The 18,659-nt window shown below is 39.7% G+C and overlaps 1 protein-coding gene across 3 annotated transcripts; it reads left to right on the top strand.

Moving 5' to 3' along the window:
* Positions 1-4,175: 4,175 nt before the first annotated feature.
* On the top strand, positions 4,176-17,979 carry ncaldb (neurocalcin delta b). Of its 3 annotated transcripts, XM_026346714.1 has the most exons (5): positions 4,176-4,388; positions 6,562-6,601; positions 13,410-13,844; positions 15,975-16,080; positions 16,194-17,979. In XM_026346714.1, exons 3-5 carry the CDS (start codon positions 13,467-13,469, stop codon positions 16,286-16,288), a joined length of 579 nt encoding a protein of 192 aa, XP_026202499.1. In that variant the 5' UTR covers positions 4,176-4,388; positions 6,562-6,601; positions 13,410-13,466; the 3' UTR covers positions 16,289-17,979. The 3 variants fall into 3 exon arrangements, with proteins under 3 accessions (XP_026202499.1, XP_026202498.1, XP_026202497.1); XM_026346713.1 differs by lacking the exon at positions 6,562-6,601; XM_026346712.1 differs by lacking the exon at positions 6,562-6,601 and having other exon boundaries at positions 13,407-13,844.
* Positions 17,980-18,659: the final 680 nt, after the last annotated feature.

Here is an 18,659-nt window from a genome sequence, read left to right as displayed (position 1 = left end):
TACATGCTTTTCATTGTTGCATAATCTCGTGGCTAACCTTAAGGTACCTGCTCCTCATCTCCTCCTTCTGTCCTTTCACTCCCATCTCTACCTTCCTTCTCTACCTCTCGACCCCTCCATCACCTGGACCCCCCACGTTTCACTGCTATCTTTCCCTTCCACCTTTTCTTGTTCACCCCCGAGATACATATTTCTGGTGTCTGCGAATCTGCAACCTTCTCTCTCCATCTTTCTACCCTGGCTAAAAGCCATTCCGGCTTTCATTAAGCCAGTTCAGATCAGCAGCCAAGCTTCAGCTCCATCTGCTGCCACGCCCAACAGCAGGTGGCCTTTTAGCAAAGTGCTGACTCACGTGGTGGTAGACACAGCAATTATAGCTCTGCTTCATTACACAGCATTCTGGATCCTGTTGTCAGGGCTCTTTCCTGATCAATTAACAGACATAGAAGTGTTATCCATGTCATAACAGGAGATCAGAAGGAAGGATTTGTTTTTGCATTAAAAAACAAACTGTATCAAACAGTGACCTACCACATGTTACCACACTTTAAATCATGTATGTCAGAATTTGCTGTATCACACGTCACACTCGCGTGTGTGCAGACAGGTGAGGACTTATACCTGACTTGTGGTGCCATACTGTAGTTGTCACAGCACAGAGGAAACACTAATAGACTGCTGACGTTTGTTCACAGACCCATCCTGACTCAGCTTATCGACACCACACAGCTCTCTGAAGTCAATGTGTAGGTACCTTTCACTCTGCCTCCCCTGAGCAGATAAAAATAAAACTCCCCAACAGTGGCAATGACTTTGCTTTAGGATCTTCAAATGCTGTTCGTGCTTTAATGTCAAATTGCACGTTTACTGGGCTTTGTTGTCCTTTCTGGCAGCAGGAAATAGCAGTGAAACAATCATGTGACTCTAAATTAGATCTATATATTCTCCAGTCACACACAGACACAAAATAATCAGTAAAAATTGAGAGAAGTATTACTAAGACATACAAACACTTTGTACATATAAAAAGTAAAGACTCTCATGATGCAAAATAAATGTAACGGCGTCAACGAGGAGGAAGATAGTTGGCAAATATCTTCAAATTTTCATTATCTAAATGACTCCACCACTACTTAAAACCAGCATGATTTACTGGCAAAACAGTTGCAGGTGACAAAGTTGTGTCTATAGAAAATTGTGATTCTACTGATGTAGTTTTGGTACAAACTGCCTTTCCAGAAAAGTTGTCCATAAGGCCTCAGGAGTATTTTGGAAAACTGTATGCTGCTGTATCTAGACATGAAAGACCAACCAGACCGCCATCAACAAAAGGTGCAAAAGCTGGCATCTGTGATTTATCACTTGCACATGTGTGATGAATGAAAAAAGAATTATATATCATGTATTATTATTATTAATAGTCCATTAGTATTCTCAGTTTTCAAATGTTTAAAATCTCAAATTAAAATGTCCTAACGTTTTTGAGTGTGTTTTAAGGCATCAAACTCTAGATTTGCATTTATTTGCTAAATACAATTAACCTGTTGAGTGAAAATTATACTTCTGTCACATAAATAAAGTTTCAAGCTAATTAACAAATCCCAGATTTCAGAAGTATCTGATTTCTCTCACGGGATCTCAGGTCATACTGTTTCAGCTCGAACCATGAGGACACTCGTCCTGACCTTGTTTGTGCACTGCTGGACATTGTTCTGACTGAATAAAGGTTAGATTATTTGATAAGTATAACACATGTCTTCAGTGACTCAGACTTCCCCAACAGTTTTTGCTCATGGGCTGGTCCCGGACAACTTCAGAGGATTTCCCCTCCTGCAGGTGCCGTTGTCTTGCAGAAATACAATAGCGTACAGTCACTGAGATGCATTTTGAAGAAGCTCAACACATGTCTCAGCATGTCTGAGAATAAATTAACCCGAACCCTTGAGAATCAATTCACCTGCTGGCTAATCCGGTCAGCCTGGGCATTAGTCTGCTACTCATGACGCACAATGCTGTGCAGGTTGACTCAGTAGATCTGGACTTCAGCTCTCCTCTAGTGTCCAGGGACTTCCTGCTCTTACTCCTGAAGCAGAGGAAGGATAATAAAGAGACATACTGATGCACAGTTTGAGTGCGAGAAGTAGAAATCGTTAAGTGTACATTCCTACAGATCGATTTCACACAGTGTGGTTATCATGCATCGTTTTGTGTATGACTTTCAACGGCTTTTTCTCAATACGACCGCACTCCTGAGTCAGGGAACAGCTGCCAGAGAGCTTAGCTCACCTTGAAACTTGGCCACACTCCTCAGGGGGTTGAGAGCAGCACAAGGTTGGCTCTGTCTGGTTAGATAACAGATTATCAGCAAGGAGAGCTTGTTGGTCTTCTACTGTGCAGCTCAGTAGCTTCTCCTTCCAGCACCAGCTACTTAACCTCGCCTCTAAAGCCGCTGTTACCTAATGACAGAGCCCGTGTAGAGCCATGGGCCGGCTGATTTAGAAGGTGGCTCTCCAGTTCAAAGCCTCTTGGCGTTTGAGCTGGGGCAGACCAGGCCTCACTGGTGTGTGTGTGCGCGTGTGCATGTGCATGGACGGGTGCGGAGTTGGGGATTGCTCTTCAGTGGACAGTCAGATCAATGTTATGCAAACCTATTAGTCAGAAGCTGCAGTGCTAGCTCCACAGTACTCAGGGACTCTCCCTCAGGGTCGAACTCACTGATGAGCTCTCACTTCTATTAAGAGTGAATGTTAATGTTGTTTGCTGGTAAAGGCCCATTACACAAGTCGAGCAACGGTACCATGATACGAAACATCATATAGTTTTTAGTATGCTGATCTAGCAGCTCACCAGAGTTTTGTATAGTTTTTACTCTATACATTTGTTATTTTATTTATTTATATATATATTTATATATATATATATATATATGAGTCTATATTCTAAGTAACATATTTTTGACAGCCTCAGTGTACCATTGTGTTTAGTCTTAGTCTAGATAATTTATCACATGGCTATGAAGGATTTGAATGCACCTGTTGTGCTGAAATATACATTTATGGTTCTGATACTTTATCAATGTATTATTTAGCAATATCTCATCAACATTCAAAAACTATATTTGCTTCTAGAGTCTAATAAATGAATTTATTATTCTGTCATTGTGGTCAGTATTTTGCTGACTCAACAGGAGCGAGGGCTTCTCAGTGTACTTTTTAAGGCCATTAAGAAAATGCTCCTGGAACAGTGGCTGAATAAGCTCTGTGGCTTTGACTTCCTTTAATCATCTTAGGCAAAGCATGGCTCCCAATGTGCCTGCTTGGGAACACCTGTACTGGGCCACAGGAGAGATACACGGTGGTTATCATCACTATAATCTTTCGAATCATAAACATGCAATACTCAGAAACGCGTAAGCTTATTAAGTCGTCACTCCAAGATCAAGTGGAGATGAATGCAAAGAAATGCAAAGCAAGTAGAGTATTTTAAAGGGAAGACTTTACTGTGAAACCAAGATTTCAACTGTTTCGTATTTGAATCCCTGCACAAGACGCATTCACTCATTAGGGAAAACAGCGAGACAGGCAAACGCACAAAAAGCATGCAAAACTGTGGTTGGAAATTGCATTTGCATGAAAACATATTTGCATTAAACTGCATTATTAAAGACAGGAATGTGGGCAGGTGCAAGAAAACATGCACTGTAGGAAAGCAGGAATTTCAGTTTCTGGATGGAAAGTAATAGTGACTTTTTAGAAAGGGGGAAAAGATCATCTGCAGGTGCAGCTAAGTTTCATGCACACTGTGCATCTTTTACATACAGTTCCACATTTGCACCCTTTCTGTCACTGGGTTTTTGTAATTGCAATATTAAATAAATACTGTCAGTAGTCAGTGCAGAGTCTTCAAAGCAAGTGCTTTGGCAAGTGGGAATGATTTAAACAATAAAACTATAAAGTGTGACAAACTTAGTACACTTCCTACACTTGTACTGTGGCTCACCATCACCCTTCTGGCACTTTTATTGCTTTTATTTCCATCTTTTTCTAGGACTTTATGAGCCTCTCCTTCACTTTCTCACACTAATCGTCATCCAGGTGCCGGGTTCCTGTTGCCAGGACAACGCGGCCCCTCATTGGCCGCCGCCTCACCACGTGACAGGCGGCGCTGACGTCAGCGCCCAGTCTGCAGGGCTAAGCGCAGTTCGTGCAGCGGCTCTGGAAAAACCCTGCTGGAGTTTGGACCGAGAGCAGCCGGGAAATCCTGCTCCTGTATCGCTCCTGCAACCTGTTGTTGCCGCCTCTGAAACTTTCTGCCGTCCGCCCCGGTGACGCGAGCTAATGGACTATTAAAGAGACTTTTAACAGGCTCCCATTAACAGTTGAAGCGAGGTAAGTTGTCGCTAATGCGCCTGTTCCTCCCTCGATTGCACTTTGTTTGCTTCCTGTTACTTTTTCTTTTTTTTTTGCTTGCAGCTCAGGTGATGTGAGTTTACAGGTGAAATTGCCTTACAGCTATCAAACTCTCACCAACACACGTACCAGTCTGCATTACATTATAACGCTATTTACTTATTCTCTTGCGCAACTTTGCAGTGCGGCGGCATTACAAGATGCAACCAGCGGATAAAAGCTTGATCTATTTCTAATCGGATGAAGTTGCTGCTTCTCGTCCTAAATGAAACCTCAAAATAGCCGGAGAGGTGTCTCTGCTGTGTCTGTCTGTTTAATTGTAGCATGAGTGAGAACAGGAAGTGAAAAAGAAGTCCTGCACACTCGAAGCTGGCAGAAGCAGGGTATCTCATTTCAGCAAAAACACATCTGTCAGTCAGTGGATTAAAGCAGGAGAGACGAGCTAGTTTTATTGTACTGCTGCAGCTTGATATTTGTGAATTAAAGCATTTAATAGACTGAGCTACTCCTTATTATCTAGTAAGTGCATAACAGTGTAGTAGCAGTGGGATGTGTTTTCATTATAAGAATATGATCATCATGGGAGCTTCAGTGCACTCAGAGTTGTGAAATAGGACTTGGGAGGACAGCCACAAAGTATTAAATCGGTGGCGAAAGATTAATTGGTTTATGAAGCAATCAGAGAAGAAATTGTCACAAAATCTGAGTCTATTACATTTAGTCATTTTGCAGAGGCTTACATCGAAAGCGCCTTACACGTGAGCAACACACACAGATCAAGAGCAACTTGGGGTTCAGTGTCTTAGGATGTGTCTCGCTGAAAAGTATTTTCAGAAGCATTTCTGCCTCTTACTGTGTTTTTAGAATAATCCATTCAAATTGCTAGAAAATAGTAAATAAAGGTTCCAAGGTGGCATACTCCAAATACTACAAACATGAGTTACACATACATTTGACACATGGTTTGATCTAGATAAGCAAAACACAGCTAATTTTTATGCAGTGTGACCATCAGTAGCAAAACCAGAGATGTTTTTAATTTGCATACACAGTTCAATAGGTAGTGCCAAAAAGTGTTGGCTAATCAGTTAGTCCATCTACAAAATATTTAGATTCAAGTAATTTAAGTGAATTTGTCAAGAACGCATGTTGAACATGCACTTTTTCAGCCTCTCAGACAAATGTATTGCTTCTATCTGCTGTGTAAGACATGACAGACACACTAATCAATAATGAAAACAGGAAGGACTACATAAAATATTTTGTCAAGTTATCACGAGACAAGCTAAAATAGTACTGAGGATCAACAGAAGACAAGATCACGTGGACACAGAAATAAAGAAACTTAGAAAATTTATGTTTTTGACAGGGAAAGCTGGCATACACTGGAGCAGAAGATAGGTTCAGATACAGGAAGTCAAAGAATAGAGGTTCACTTACACAGAGAAAACACAGAAAAGTAATAGTGACAAACACAACTCTTAAAAAAGATGTAGTTTTTCTATCTTTGAAGCTCTGTGGTTTCCAAACATTTGACATATTTTGAGGAAGCATGAACCAAAACTAAAAATGAAAAAATGCTGTCCAGCTTCTTCTTTCACCTCAAACAAGACAACATGGCAAGAAAAAGTAAAGGCCTGTGGAGGTGCTGACACAAGGGTGGAGACATGATAATAGCCCCCTTGGTGTCAAAAGCATCCGTCCAAACATTTCAAGATGCTGAGCTCTTTCAAATGTGCGCTAAATTTAAACAGATGTTCTATTTGCATCAGTGTGGGTGTCTTGTGGGTTTGTTTTGGGGCAGACTGACCACATTGGCAGGATCCTCTGTAGTTAGGCCAGTCTGAGCAGCAGTCTGTGCTCTTTTGAATTGAATTAGACCTTTTTTTAGAGGAAGCGGGCCGTCAGAGGGATCTCTGGGAGAATGCAAGGATGAGGAGAAGATTAGACTTAAAAAAAAAAAAAAAGGAGCAAGGGGGAACTTCAAAGATTTAGACATAAGGAAAAACACATCCTGGCCTGTCACACGTAATACTGTGAGGAACTGCATTTCTCTCTGTACAGTAGATATAACTGGCAACGAAGGGTGGGCGTTGTTTAGTCATCGGACAGATTGACACTTCCATTTCTGCAACCTTTGTCTTTACAACAGGCTGTTTCAGAGAGAGGCTCATCTAGATCTTCAGTGCAAGGTAAACGGCCCTCTCCTCATGCAATCAGTGACGGTTTGCTGTGAGTGCGTGAGTGGCGGCGTGTGTTTGTCCAATCCGGGCTCCGTGATGCAGCCCTGCCTGCCTTCTTGCAGTTGTTGTCGGTGACACTTTTTTATCTTGTTCTTATTTGCTCCCTCATAATGGCTTCTCTGTCATGATTGTGGTTTTCTGCAGTGCCTTGATGCACAAAGCTCTCTGGCTGACAAAGGGAGCTCATGTGTGCTGCATTATGATGAAGTTGCTGCCTCAGTTTTTCGATGAGGCACGATGGGAGATGAGATTCTGAGCTACATTTGGAGAAGGAAAGAAATGGTTTAAATGGGAGAGACAGTTTTCAATACATGTAATTCATAGAAATCACATTGAAAGACAATAAACAAGATACTGTAACTAGTACTAATATCTGAGCTACATTGACAGTCCATTGAAAAGACATAGATACAGTTATAAAGGCATTAAACAGATATTTGGAAGTGTAAGGGAAAGTCGTGGCTAATATTAGAACCAGTGCAGTGAAAGTTTCTGTTTCAAAAGCGATTCGACCTTTAGCCTCATTTTAATCTGAAACTCTCCTATTTTTACACTCTTTCAGTGGGAAGCTGAAAAACGGAATCGGGGCTTCCACTTTGCAGGATAATGTGCTGATTATTTTCTCTAATAATTGTTTAGCCATTAAAATAAATTTTATAAAGAGAAAAGTTGCTTCACGCTGAGGTCTTCAACTTTCTTCCCAATTTCCAGAACCCAGATATAAGTCGGTTTACTGTCATACGTGACAAAGAAAAGCGGTAAATCGTCACAGTTGTGAAGCATCATTCAGCTCTAATCCGAATAATGTTTGTGTAAGTAAACCGGCACAAACGTGGTGTTTTGGTGTTAATGAACAACCAGTCTGTCAGGAAGTACTTTCATTTTTAGTCATTGCACAGTTTCATTTTTTCTTTTGTGACCTTCTGAAGCCCTTTTGAATCATATGCTTCTAATAGAAATAGCTTTTCTTTCCTGTTGTTTGTCTGATAGGACCAGCAAAAAAAATAAAATAAAACCTACAGCTGAACATGACCTCACGCTAAATATCACAGGAGATAAAGTTGCAGTCAGACATTCAAAGAGCCACTAAAGCATGCTACGCTGCTCTCATCAAGACGCGTGTAACGTGAGCACGGGTGCTGTCAAAGCTATGCCAAGCTGCAGCAGTTCGATGCTGGTTCGATGTAAAAGTTGTAAAATTTGAGCCGGGATGGCACAGGTGAAAAACAACAGGTGGTACTTTGCACTTCGTACAGGGCAAATTGAGTTGGTCCCACACAATATACTGTACTGTGCTTATACAACGCCGATGTTGCTCCTTTGAATAAAAGGTCAAAGTTTGTACTTTTAGGCTTAAAAGGCCGTACTTTTTGTTTTTCATGCACCAAATGTCAGTCTGTCCCATCATCTACGACATAATAAACTTACCATGAAATTGGTTTAAAAGAAACAAAGAGGATTTGAAATGAGTTTGCAGCCACAATGCAGGCCTGCCAGCTGCTTGAACCTCATCCAACGTTTCCCTCCCTGTTTGGAATATGAGCTGCTCCATCCGCTCCAAAAGTCTGGTGCAGCGACATCAGAAAAATCACTCCACAAAACCTAAAATAAGACATTTGCAAACATGTTATTATACTGTTTTTATGCTAAATTTGTGAAAAGGATTATCTAAAGCAGAGATGGTGTCGCTGTGTTGTGCTGGCGGTGAGTGTTATAATAACCACCTGCAGTCAGTTGATGTATTAATGGTTGTAAGAGTTATGAAAACATTGGCCTCATGTCGTGTTTTTATCTGTTTATGTCTCATTCCTGGACTGAGCCCGCATTTCATTATGGGAGGATTAGCAACAAATGCATCAATTTAAAACAACATGCTCATAATTTATTTCATGAATGAAATCAGTGTTTGATTTTGCTCTGCTGTGAAAGTGATTAAATAAGACTGAATAACGGCACATATGTTAATGTCTATGAACATTTCTCCATGTGTACTTTAATCAGAGATTATTTATTTAAGAACATACCAGTAGCATTTTAAACTATTCATATAACAACAGATGCCTCAAAGCTGCTGTGTTAATCAAATTTTTGACTCTTCTACTAAATAGGAATGACTAAGATGTTGAAATCCTCCAAATCATGTGTCTGTGTGGTCTAGCCTGATGGAAAACCACATTCAACTTTGACTTGAGCTGTGGCCTCTTGAGTTGGTTTGGTGTTTAATCTGAGTCGTTTTTAATACCTTATCACAGCTGAAACATAGTTATTTCATTTTGACCTGAAGTTGAATATCAGGTTGCAGATCCTGCAGCTCCGATAATTGCCTGTTAAGTTGACAATGGCTGCTCTTAGCTGCAGCCTGGTCACAGATGGATCATATTGCACGATGAATGTATCATTCATTAACTCACTATCTGAGATCGGGACCCCTTCCGTCTCTCTGACTTTCAGCTGGCCTCAATCCAGCTCTCTGTTGCTCTCTCTGTTCTTGGATTATCTGTGGGACTCTTGGGTTAAGATTTACCTGCAGGATATAAATGGAGACTGCTGCCTGTTATGCAAGCGGGCAACAAGATGTTCTGGGATGAATGCCGCGTGAAGGGCCTTTCGTTCAAGTAGCAAGAATGAGTCAACTGTTCAGCTGTCACACTGCAGAGTTTTGTTAAAGCACAATAATGTTGGCTGCACAGGGCTGCCTGTGTTTGCTGGTTTCACGTCTGGGCCAGTAAACTAGAAACTAGAATATCCCTTCAACTACTGAGTTTCTAATAGTTTAGACTCTATTTCATATATGTCCTGTGTTTAAGTTTGGAAAACTCCCAAACTTAACATCCAAGATTTTCTAGAGCTGAAATATTTAGTTGGTTGACAGAAAAATAAAAGCTGTGGTAGTTTTTCTTTCAAATAAATATACATATTTCCTCCAGCTTCTGTTTTTATGTGTAGTAATTGAAATAGTTTGGCTCTTGCATTGTTGTTTGGATGAAATAAGACGCGGGTAAACCCATCCTTAGGCTCTGGACTTTGTTTTGCTGTTAGTGACCATGCAGTAAGAAACTAATCGAGTTAATCAATAATTAGAATAATAGTTGGTTGTAGGCTTACATATTTAGTTCTACATAGTCGTCTATACTAAGGCTTTGAAACAGTGTGTGTTGGTATGAACATTTTCAAACATTACACAGGTTTAAATGCCTTCTTTTGTGTTTTCCACTTACATTGGTTAACATTTATATTTCGAGGAAATAAAAACTAATTCCCATGTGCGGCAGTCAGGAGATATTTGCCCCTATAAGCATCTCTATGATGTCTAGATGTGTTGTGTGCTGAACTAAAGACTATGTTGCTTTAGCTGAATTCTACTTTTGTGCACTTGTTGTTACAGTAGGATCCAGGATTTAAATCTGTCACAGCTCAGCGGGTCGCTTCAGGTCCCAAACAATGAACACTTATTGTCTATAATGATCATGTGTGTACTGACGGCGCCGTTACAAACTGAAGTGACAGCCTGTTCTCTGCTGGTTAATACCCGACCAGGCTGAGGTCACCGTCTCTACCTCCAGCTCACTCAAAAGGTTAAACCAGTGCCTGGTATCCATACGCTTGTTGTGACTTCACGCGATGGTCGAGGTAGAAACGTAACCACGTGACCTGTCCACTTGTCAAAGCCTCTGTTATGCAACGGGAAGGTCTGCCAGGAGCAGGTAAGAGTCTTAACAGTTAATTAAAGGCAGTGATCTCAGGGAGCCTTGAATAGCTGATTCTCTCATCCCATCATTTCTTCTTTTAAAATTGTCATCGGCTGAATTAAAATCTAATTAGATCTGAATAGGTGAAACATGCAGAGGGAGGTGAAAACAGTAAAGATAACACTTTACTATAAACGCCTGTTTCTCTAACTTTAACTATTGTGGGCAATATAAGTGGAGGCTGGTGAGCAAAAAGCTCCTGAGATCTGCTCAGAACCACATTGCAGTGCATTATAAACCAGTTATTGAGTGTTTATTTTAAATTATAAATAGGTTGGTTCAGGTGTTACGAAGGGAAAATATGGGCTCATGTGCACGTGTGTAGACTGTGGGAGGAAACAAAAACCCACAGGGAGAACATGCAAACTCCACACAGAAACTACACCCAGCTGTGCACAAAGTGTTTTAAACTAGAAAAGTGCTCAGCATGTAGTAATCGCAGAACATCCAGAGAAAAGATAAGGATCAGTTTGTTTGAGCTGAAACTCTTAATCAGTAATTAAACTGATTTCATCATTGATTTATTCATTATTTTTCACTAAATTTAAAAATAGGTTGTCTAAATAAACCCACCTGCGACTCCAGTTGTGTTGTTGTTCTTGTTTTAAAGCCATTAAGACCATCACTAATTAACCTTCCCTGCCTCATTTACAGTAATGGAGGGAGAAACGTTTTAGTCGGCTCCCTTTTACTCCACATTAACGTGTAAACATTGTGGCTGGAAGGAGTCCGTGTGATTAGGGTCTCTGCTGAAAGCAAACAATTTAACAAGCTGCCAGTCTTTGTAGAATTTGTTATTAAAAGCTGCAGTGAATGACACACTCTGTGTAAAGTGATACGCTTGTCTGCCAACTCGCTGCCAAAAACCAAAGTGATTGTATTGGTCAGATGTCATAAGAACCAGGCCTTAATAATCATGGAAACGCCCAACGAACCATCAGACAATGAAATAAACCGCAGCGGACAAAGAATGTGGCCATGAATGGAGGTACTTGATTTTCAAATGTGAGCATTGTGCAGAATAAGGTTTAGTCATATGAGATATAGCGTGTTCACGTGCGGATCATAAATAAATGACCCAGAACAAAAAGAAGAAGAGAAGACGTTACACTGCATTGTGTTGATTCAGTGTTGAATTTGTTAATAAACCTAATAGTGGGCATAATAATGACAGGTTATTATGTTTTACACTATGTTCTGTTCAGATCGTTTCTGATATGAATGTGGGGGGACACATTTACCATTGTACGGTAAATGTGTCCCAACATGAGCTTAGCATGTGTCTGTAATAGATTTATGAACAGATGTCTTCAGGTTTCAGCGTCTTAGACAGTGTCGGGTCCAGACTGTTGGCTTCTGTCTAATTTAAAGGCAGACACTCTTCCAGGCTGTTCACATTGGATCCCCGCTGTTTAGCTGCTAATATGTTTTGTTCTCAGGAGTGAAGAGTGTGTTAACAGGTGTTAATCTCCTTTTCACGCCGCTCCTGTGCTCACGCTGGCATCAAAGAGAACTATAGGTAACAAGACGCCACCATATTGCTAGAGCCCATTGTTTACTCTGAGTTAATTAAAGGATTATAGCTGGCTGAAAAATAAAGAAACAAACGTGGAGCCCAGACAGGCAGGAGTTAAGTAAACAACAGAAAATGCAGGAAATTGGACTAAAATTGAGCCGTTATCCTTCTAAATCTATATATCTAGAGTACTTATTAGAATACCAACACACAGTGCCGTTTTTTATACATGGCTTAGATGCTTTTTAACTGTTTTATGTTTTTTTTTTTTCAATAGCAGCACTTTCTATTAATTGGGAATTGATTATTATTGGCAAGGAGTTTATTTCCACTGAAGCATCCAATTTTCAAGGTAGTAAAGATGTTTTTTTTTCTCAGTTAATGGATGAGCTATGCGAGTGACTTGTAGACAAATCATATGGGATAGATAAGGATCTACATTTGCAAGTGTTGTTAAGATAATTAAGTCTAAAATATTTACACAAGGGCTTAAGTTGCTAAATTTAGTTTAGCTTTGCAGTCTTTAAGTAAGAGAAGGCGCAAAGATTGAGTGAACAGGTGGCAGATCTTTATGTCTCCATACTGAAACAAGCTATCTGTATTGTTATTATCATTACCTAAGCTTAGAACAGCTTCCCCTTTGTCTTCAGGTTGGAGATCTCAGTTTGACAGGGGAAAAGTGCTACAGTAAATTAACTGCAGGGTTCATTGATGAACTGCATCCTCTGTTTGACCGTTAATACTCCAAATGTCCTCATTCATTACAGTGTCATTTTAGTGTGTAGTAGTGTTTTTATAATGTACTTGGGCAATATTAAACTGCCTGTTTAGACTCAAATTAAGTTCAAATGGACCAAAGATTTCCTAGAAAACTGCTTATTGTTCTGAAGATTTAGTTTGAAATACTCCATCGCGACGATCACCACTAATAATACAGAGGATGTGGATGTGTGTGTTGAGGCATCAGCATCAGAGTTCCTGCAGGAAATGGAAGCTGCATCTGCAGAGCTGCACGCACATGCATTTTTTTTTGTTTTTTGTTTTTTTTTTCTTGTGTGGGGTTGTCAGCTGACTGTGTGCCACACTGTAAGGATAGTAAGTGTGGGTGTGGTCTGTGGTGGTTTTGCACCTTTGAACATTCGGTGGTCTCGTGTTGCAGGTGTATGGAGTAGGAACTTGACTGTGCATCTGCACATGAGCACATATTCTTTTCTGTTATCTCCCTGCTTTTCTTTTCTCTGGTACACCATCTACTTTTATGCTATCATATTTTATGACATAAGCCAAACTGGTTCTAAAGCCTTAATGTTGTTTGAATGAGAGACAGAAATTGATATCAGACTATAGTAGTTGATCAGCTGTTTTACATTTTTGGTTAAGTTTTTTAATGTGGTAAATAAATCATGTTGTCTCTGCACTTTTTGTTCCCATTCTTCTCTTCCCCAATGACTAACACGCTTTTTTCTGTCTCTTTCGTTTTCTTCCTCAGCAGCTCCTCTAAAGCACCGCTGCACTCACACCAGTCACACCAGCAACAGAAACAGCGACCATGGGCAAACAGAACAGCAAGCTCCGTCCCGATGTCATGCAGGACCTGGTGGAGAACACGGACTTCACCGAGCACGAGATCACCGAGTGGTACAAGGGCTTCTTGAGGGACTGCCCCAGCGGTGCGCTCTCCATGGAGGAGTTCAAGAAGATCTACGCCAACTTCTTCCCGTACGGAGATGCCTCCAAGTTTGCCGAACATGTCTTCCGCACATTTGATGCCAATGGAGATGGAACTATAGACTTCAGGGAGTTCATCATTGCTCTGAGCGTGACCTCACGTGGTCGACTGGACCAGAAGTTGAAGTGGGCGTTCAGCATGTATGACCTGGATGGGAACGGATACATTAGCAAGGCAGAGATGCTGGAGATTGTAACGGTGGGTTTGACCTTGTGGTCTTAGTTGGTCTTTATCTTATATATAGCTTTTTTATATATATATACCATTGTTTCTCTCTGTCTGTCATTCTCTCAGCTGTCCATTCTGCTTCCCTAGCTTTATATAGCCCTCGGTCTTTCAGTGGCTATTGCATGCCATCATGGTAACGTCATGCTGGTCCTAAGGTCTCAAAACCGTTCCTGCAGTGAAGCAAGATTTTGCTCAGCCATCCACACCAGCTGCTACATCATATATCCATCTGCGTCAGTGTTCTGCACCATTTGAACGCCCACAGCAGGAAAACCAGCCGCTGTGTAATTTTAGAAACCAGTCGTTCCTCTCAGATCTAGGACGAGTGGTCCCCTCATTGTTTCCTCAGCGGCTCCGGTGTTAGTTTATAGCATTCTCATACAGGCTCCTCATCGTGTTGGATGAATGGTTCAGACTTCTGTCAGAGCATCAGACAACACACACCACCCAGCAATCCCTTACACATGTCGTTACATCACACATCATGGTGCTAAATTGAGCTGAGTGCCAAAGAATGTGTAATCCCATTTACCGAGTCAGATTCCTTTATTTAAAGTGTGTGTGTGTGTGTGTGTGTGTGTGTGTGTGTGTGTGTGTGTAAAGTGAGTTGGGATGCTCCAGTACACTGACAAATATCTACTGGTACAATATAAGAGTGCAGCTATGGGGCATTTATGATTCAGTGTACAGCATGTCAAATATAGTAGAATACTTTATTTTATACATTAATCAACAGACTCCAGTGTCAAATTACCCTGTATTCAGTAATCATACAACAATGAAAAGCAGCAAATCATCCTATTTGAGAAATATATCCGCTAATGTTTGGCATTTCGGATTAAATTAATATCTAATTGACTAATTATTATTAGGTTTAGCAATATTTTTTTTCTGTATATATTTAGCAGATTGCTGAATTAACATCTATAAAACATTTTTCAGGTGGTAACAGATAAACATCACAATAACAAGTAGGCCCTTCAGATGTTTATGCTGCGTCATATTCATGTTGATTTCTTAATTAATTTTTTCGCTAAATTATAATTAATAATGAATTACCAAGCGTAAATATCACGTCTTTGCTGTTTTATTCTTCACAAACATACCAAGCTGGTTGCTTTTCTCCATTATTCATGCTGATCAGACTTCATTTAATTTATTGATTTGTGATTTATAAACAAATCTTAATTTAAATTAAGTCAATTCACTTACTAATTAAGCTAACTATGAAAATAATTAATTCCTGCAGCATTAATCATTAATTGTAGGTGTTGTGTGTCTGCCGTTACTTCTCGGTTTGGACACAAACCAAAACCAAACTCTTCAGTGTGAAAACTGTCATTAGGGGAAATTTTGCACGAGGTCTGTGGGTAAAGTGTTGGAGGATTGTAGGAGGAGGAAAGAAACTAGTGAAGAGTGAAAGTACAGGAGCAGATAATGAAAAACACATTTACAGTTAGTGCAACTCTTTCATGAAGCATCTGCTCTTTGGTTTGAAATTTTGTTTGCGGCAGCCACAGCATTTATTTATATCACATTTGTTGTTTTCTTCTTTAGAGTAAAAGCAGATGTAGTAGCCATAACAAGTGAAGTGTTTTTCAACTGACACAGACCAGCAGTATGAATAAATACTAACCCCAGCTACTAAAAAGACCTTTAGAAAACCTAAAGAGTGAAGCGATCTTCGGTTTCATCGTCCATTTAAAAACCTCAGCTGCCTCTTTTAGACATTAATGCTTCCTGTTTGTTTCTAAGCAGTCAAATCGGGCAGCTGAGCCAAACATAAAGGAAATCCTTTATCTCTCTTCCTCCCTCAAAAGATAAATTGATTGATGGATCATATACGTATATTTCGCTGATATCTTTTTTCCCCTCTGCACTTTGCAGCTATGCTTCTGGCCGGAACAGCTCTGATATCAAATGTGATCAGACTGTACACACTTTGTGGTTGTCTTTATCTTGGGTGTATTTACATATTTGTGATTTGAAAAGCATTACACCCACTTTTACAAAGTTAAAACTACAATAAACTGTTTATAAGCCAGGTATAGTTAGTACTAATACTTCTCTTCTGACTTTTCTATCTCTGTTTGCACTCAGGCCATTTACAAGATGGTTTCCTCTGTGATGAAGATGCCTGAGGATGAGTCCACACCTGAGAAACGCACAGATAAGATCTTCAGGCAGATGGACACAAATCGAGATGGTGAGACTTCTCCACCGTTTCTCACTCCGCTGCTGTGTTTCTCACAGAAAATCATATAAAAGAATGCACAGACCCATCTGATGCCTTTTGTCTTTCCTTTCTGTCTCTGTCAGGTAAACTGTCTCTTGAGGAGTTTGTCGAGGGAGCGAAGAATGACCCCTCCATTGTCCGACTGCTTCAGTGTGATCCCAGCAGTGCTGGGCAGTAAAAAAAAAATGGACTTTACCCTCTGCTGTTTTATTAATTTTCAATTTTCGGACCCATCTGTGACTGACATTTGAGCTATAGAGGCATATGTACTCACTCTTATAAACAACATGCAGTTGTACATACTACAGATACCAAAGCCAGACGCATATATATATATATTATCTCTCACATAATCACATGCACAGACTGTACATACGATGCTATGCCTGGTCTAAAGCTCCAGATGGCTTCATATACGGTACAAATACAACTCAAAGAGTGAAATCCCATCCAGGACTTGTCAAACACTGAATCAAGGCTGCGCTGTCACTGTCTGATGGCACAGCCAACAAAGATAATCCAACATATTTGTGAGGTACGTTGAGCCGAATCCAAGTTCACTGCTTCTTTTTATTTCTTTTGTTACTTTTGAAAGCGTTATTCCTGATTTTTAAAGGGAATCTTGCTCATTTTGTTCTTCAGAACTGACTCGGGTTGTCGCATGATCTTTACAAAGTATTGCAGTCTAACACCACGTTAACACTGGATGAAGTGTGAAGTGTGTGAGTCTGGGACCACAAATGTTCACAGCTTACAGTGTGGCTTTGCAGACAGGAGGTCTGGGAAATGTAGTTTTTAAACCACAACAGAATTTTAAAAGGGAGGAAATGCTTCTTTTTAATGTGTATATTTAGGAGGAATGTTACTTTAAACTAAAACTGACAGATTTCTAAATGAAGGGCAATATTTTGACTACACATTATAACCATCTGTACTTTGAAAGTGACTTTTTATGCCAAGTTCTGTGGCAACACACACACACACACACACATACACACACACACTAACACGCACCTCAATCTCAATTAACTGCTGATTAATACAACGAACTTGACATATGCATATAAGCCGTGATTTTCTTTGATCTATGGTTCAAAAAGTGTATAAGCAAAAAAAAAAAAAAAGAATTAGCCGTTATACGAATATATAGTATGTAGTAAATTCTTTTATTCTGTGACAACATTGTGGCGATTTGCCGCAATGTAAGAGATTCACTTTAAAAATGTTGACGTATAAATTATTGGAATGTGATGCTAAACATTGTATTTTTCTTTTACTTGACACATATGAAATGAAAGGAAGTTGTACAGTGTATTCACTCGTATTTATGCTAGAGATGTTTAAAAAAAGGAGAGGACCACATGTATTGCTATGCATTCAACTTTGATCCCCTGCTATATTTTGTTTATGTAGCTTATTTTGCCAAGTCTGCAAATCTCATGTTGTTGTTGTTGTTGTTGTTGTTGTTGTGCAAATGTAACATCTCATCTCTGAAATGAGCACTTTTTTTTTTTCTTATGTGCTCCAAATTTCACAAACAGCACAACTTCTATTAACCGTACTGTGAGACAAATTGGGTGCTACAGCGATGGTAGAAATATTTTACGACCGTGTGGCACAGTAACTTTTACAGGATTTACTGATGGCTCCTTATTGTTTCCATCCTCGTTTCCGTCACACCTGTTTGTTCCTGCTGATCCGATCCAGTAGTTTTCACAGGTGGATGAAAAACCGGTTGTGATGAATCCTCTGCACATTTCAAGTAGGTGTTTATCACCACGTCCTGAACTTCCACATTTCATTTTAGTAGCATCTTGTGGTCAAGTGCCAAATATAGGGGAATGAGTAAAAGAAAAAGTAAAAAAAAAACCCAGTATTGTATCCATTTATACTGTACAGATACCTGTCGAACAAAATACAAACAAAAACTTTGTTGCTGTATCATTTTGTAGATTTTGTATTACCTTGCATTATGTGTTCTGTGTAGGGTGTCCATTTTGTTATTCAAATAAAGACAAAATGGGAAATGGATAGTCTTTTTTATTATTATATTGGCACAACGTTACATCTAATAGTCAGTGGTTAGTACATGGATGTATTATGAGAGGGATTTTCACAAGCCCTCTTCACATATCCACGTTTTAGTTCTAATTAGCAGGTGTTAGCATGCTAGCTAGAGATGTTGGGAAAGATAAACTGAGTTAAGGGCAGAATCCACCAGTCAATTTTTTTTCTGTTGTTTTTATTTTATAAAATGATATGACTATAATCTATTAACCAATAATAAACCACAGAAATGCAGCTACACTGTTAGTTAGTTAGCTTGTTAGCTAGTTAACCTGCTAGAACCAATTCTATACAAGCTGAAACCTAGCCTAGCCTAGCCAAGGGAGATAATCGCTATTAAAAATGGAAAATCTATCTCAGTAACACACATCTTTAGTATGTTATTTTACACAATTATTGTGACGAACCACTAAGCAAGTTTGGATAAACGATGAGCAGCTCATTGTAGCTTATTGTGCAGTCAGGATATGTTAGTATTTAGC

The sequence above is a fragment of the Anabas testudineus genome, chromosome 11 (genome assembly GCF_900324465.2).
Source record: "Anabas testudineus chromosome 11, fAnaTes1.2, whole genome shotgun sequence".
Lineage (NCBI taxonomy): Eukaryota > Metazoa > Chordata > Actinopteri > Anabantiformes > Anabantidae > Anabas > Anabas testudineus.
The sequence above is the reverse complement of the archived record's forward strand: the minus strand, read 5'-3'. Positions and strand labels throughout refer to the sequence as shown.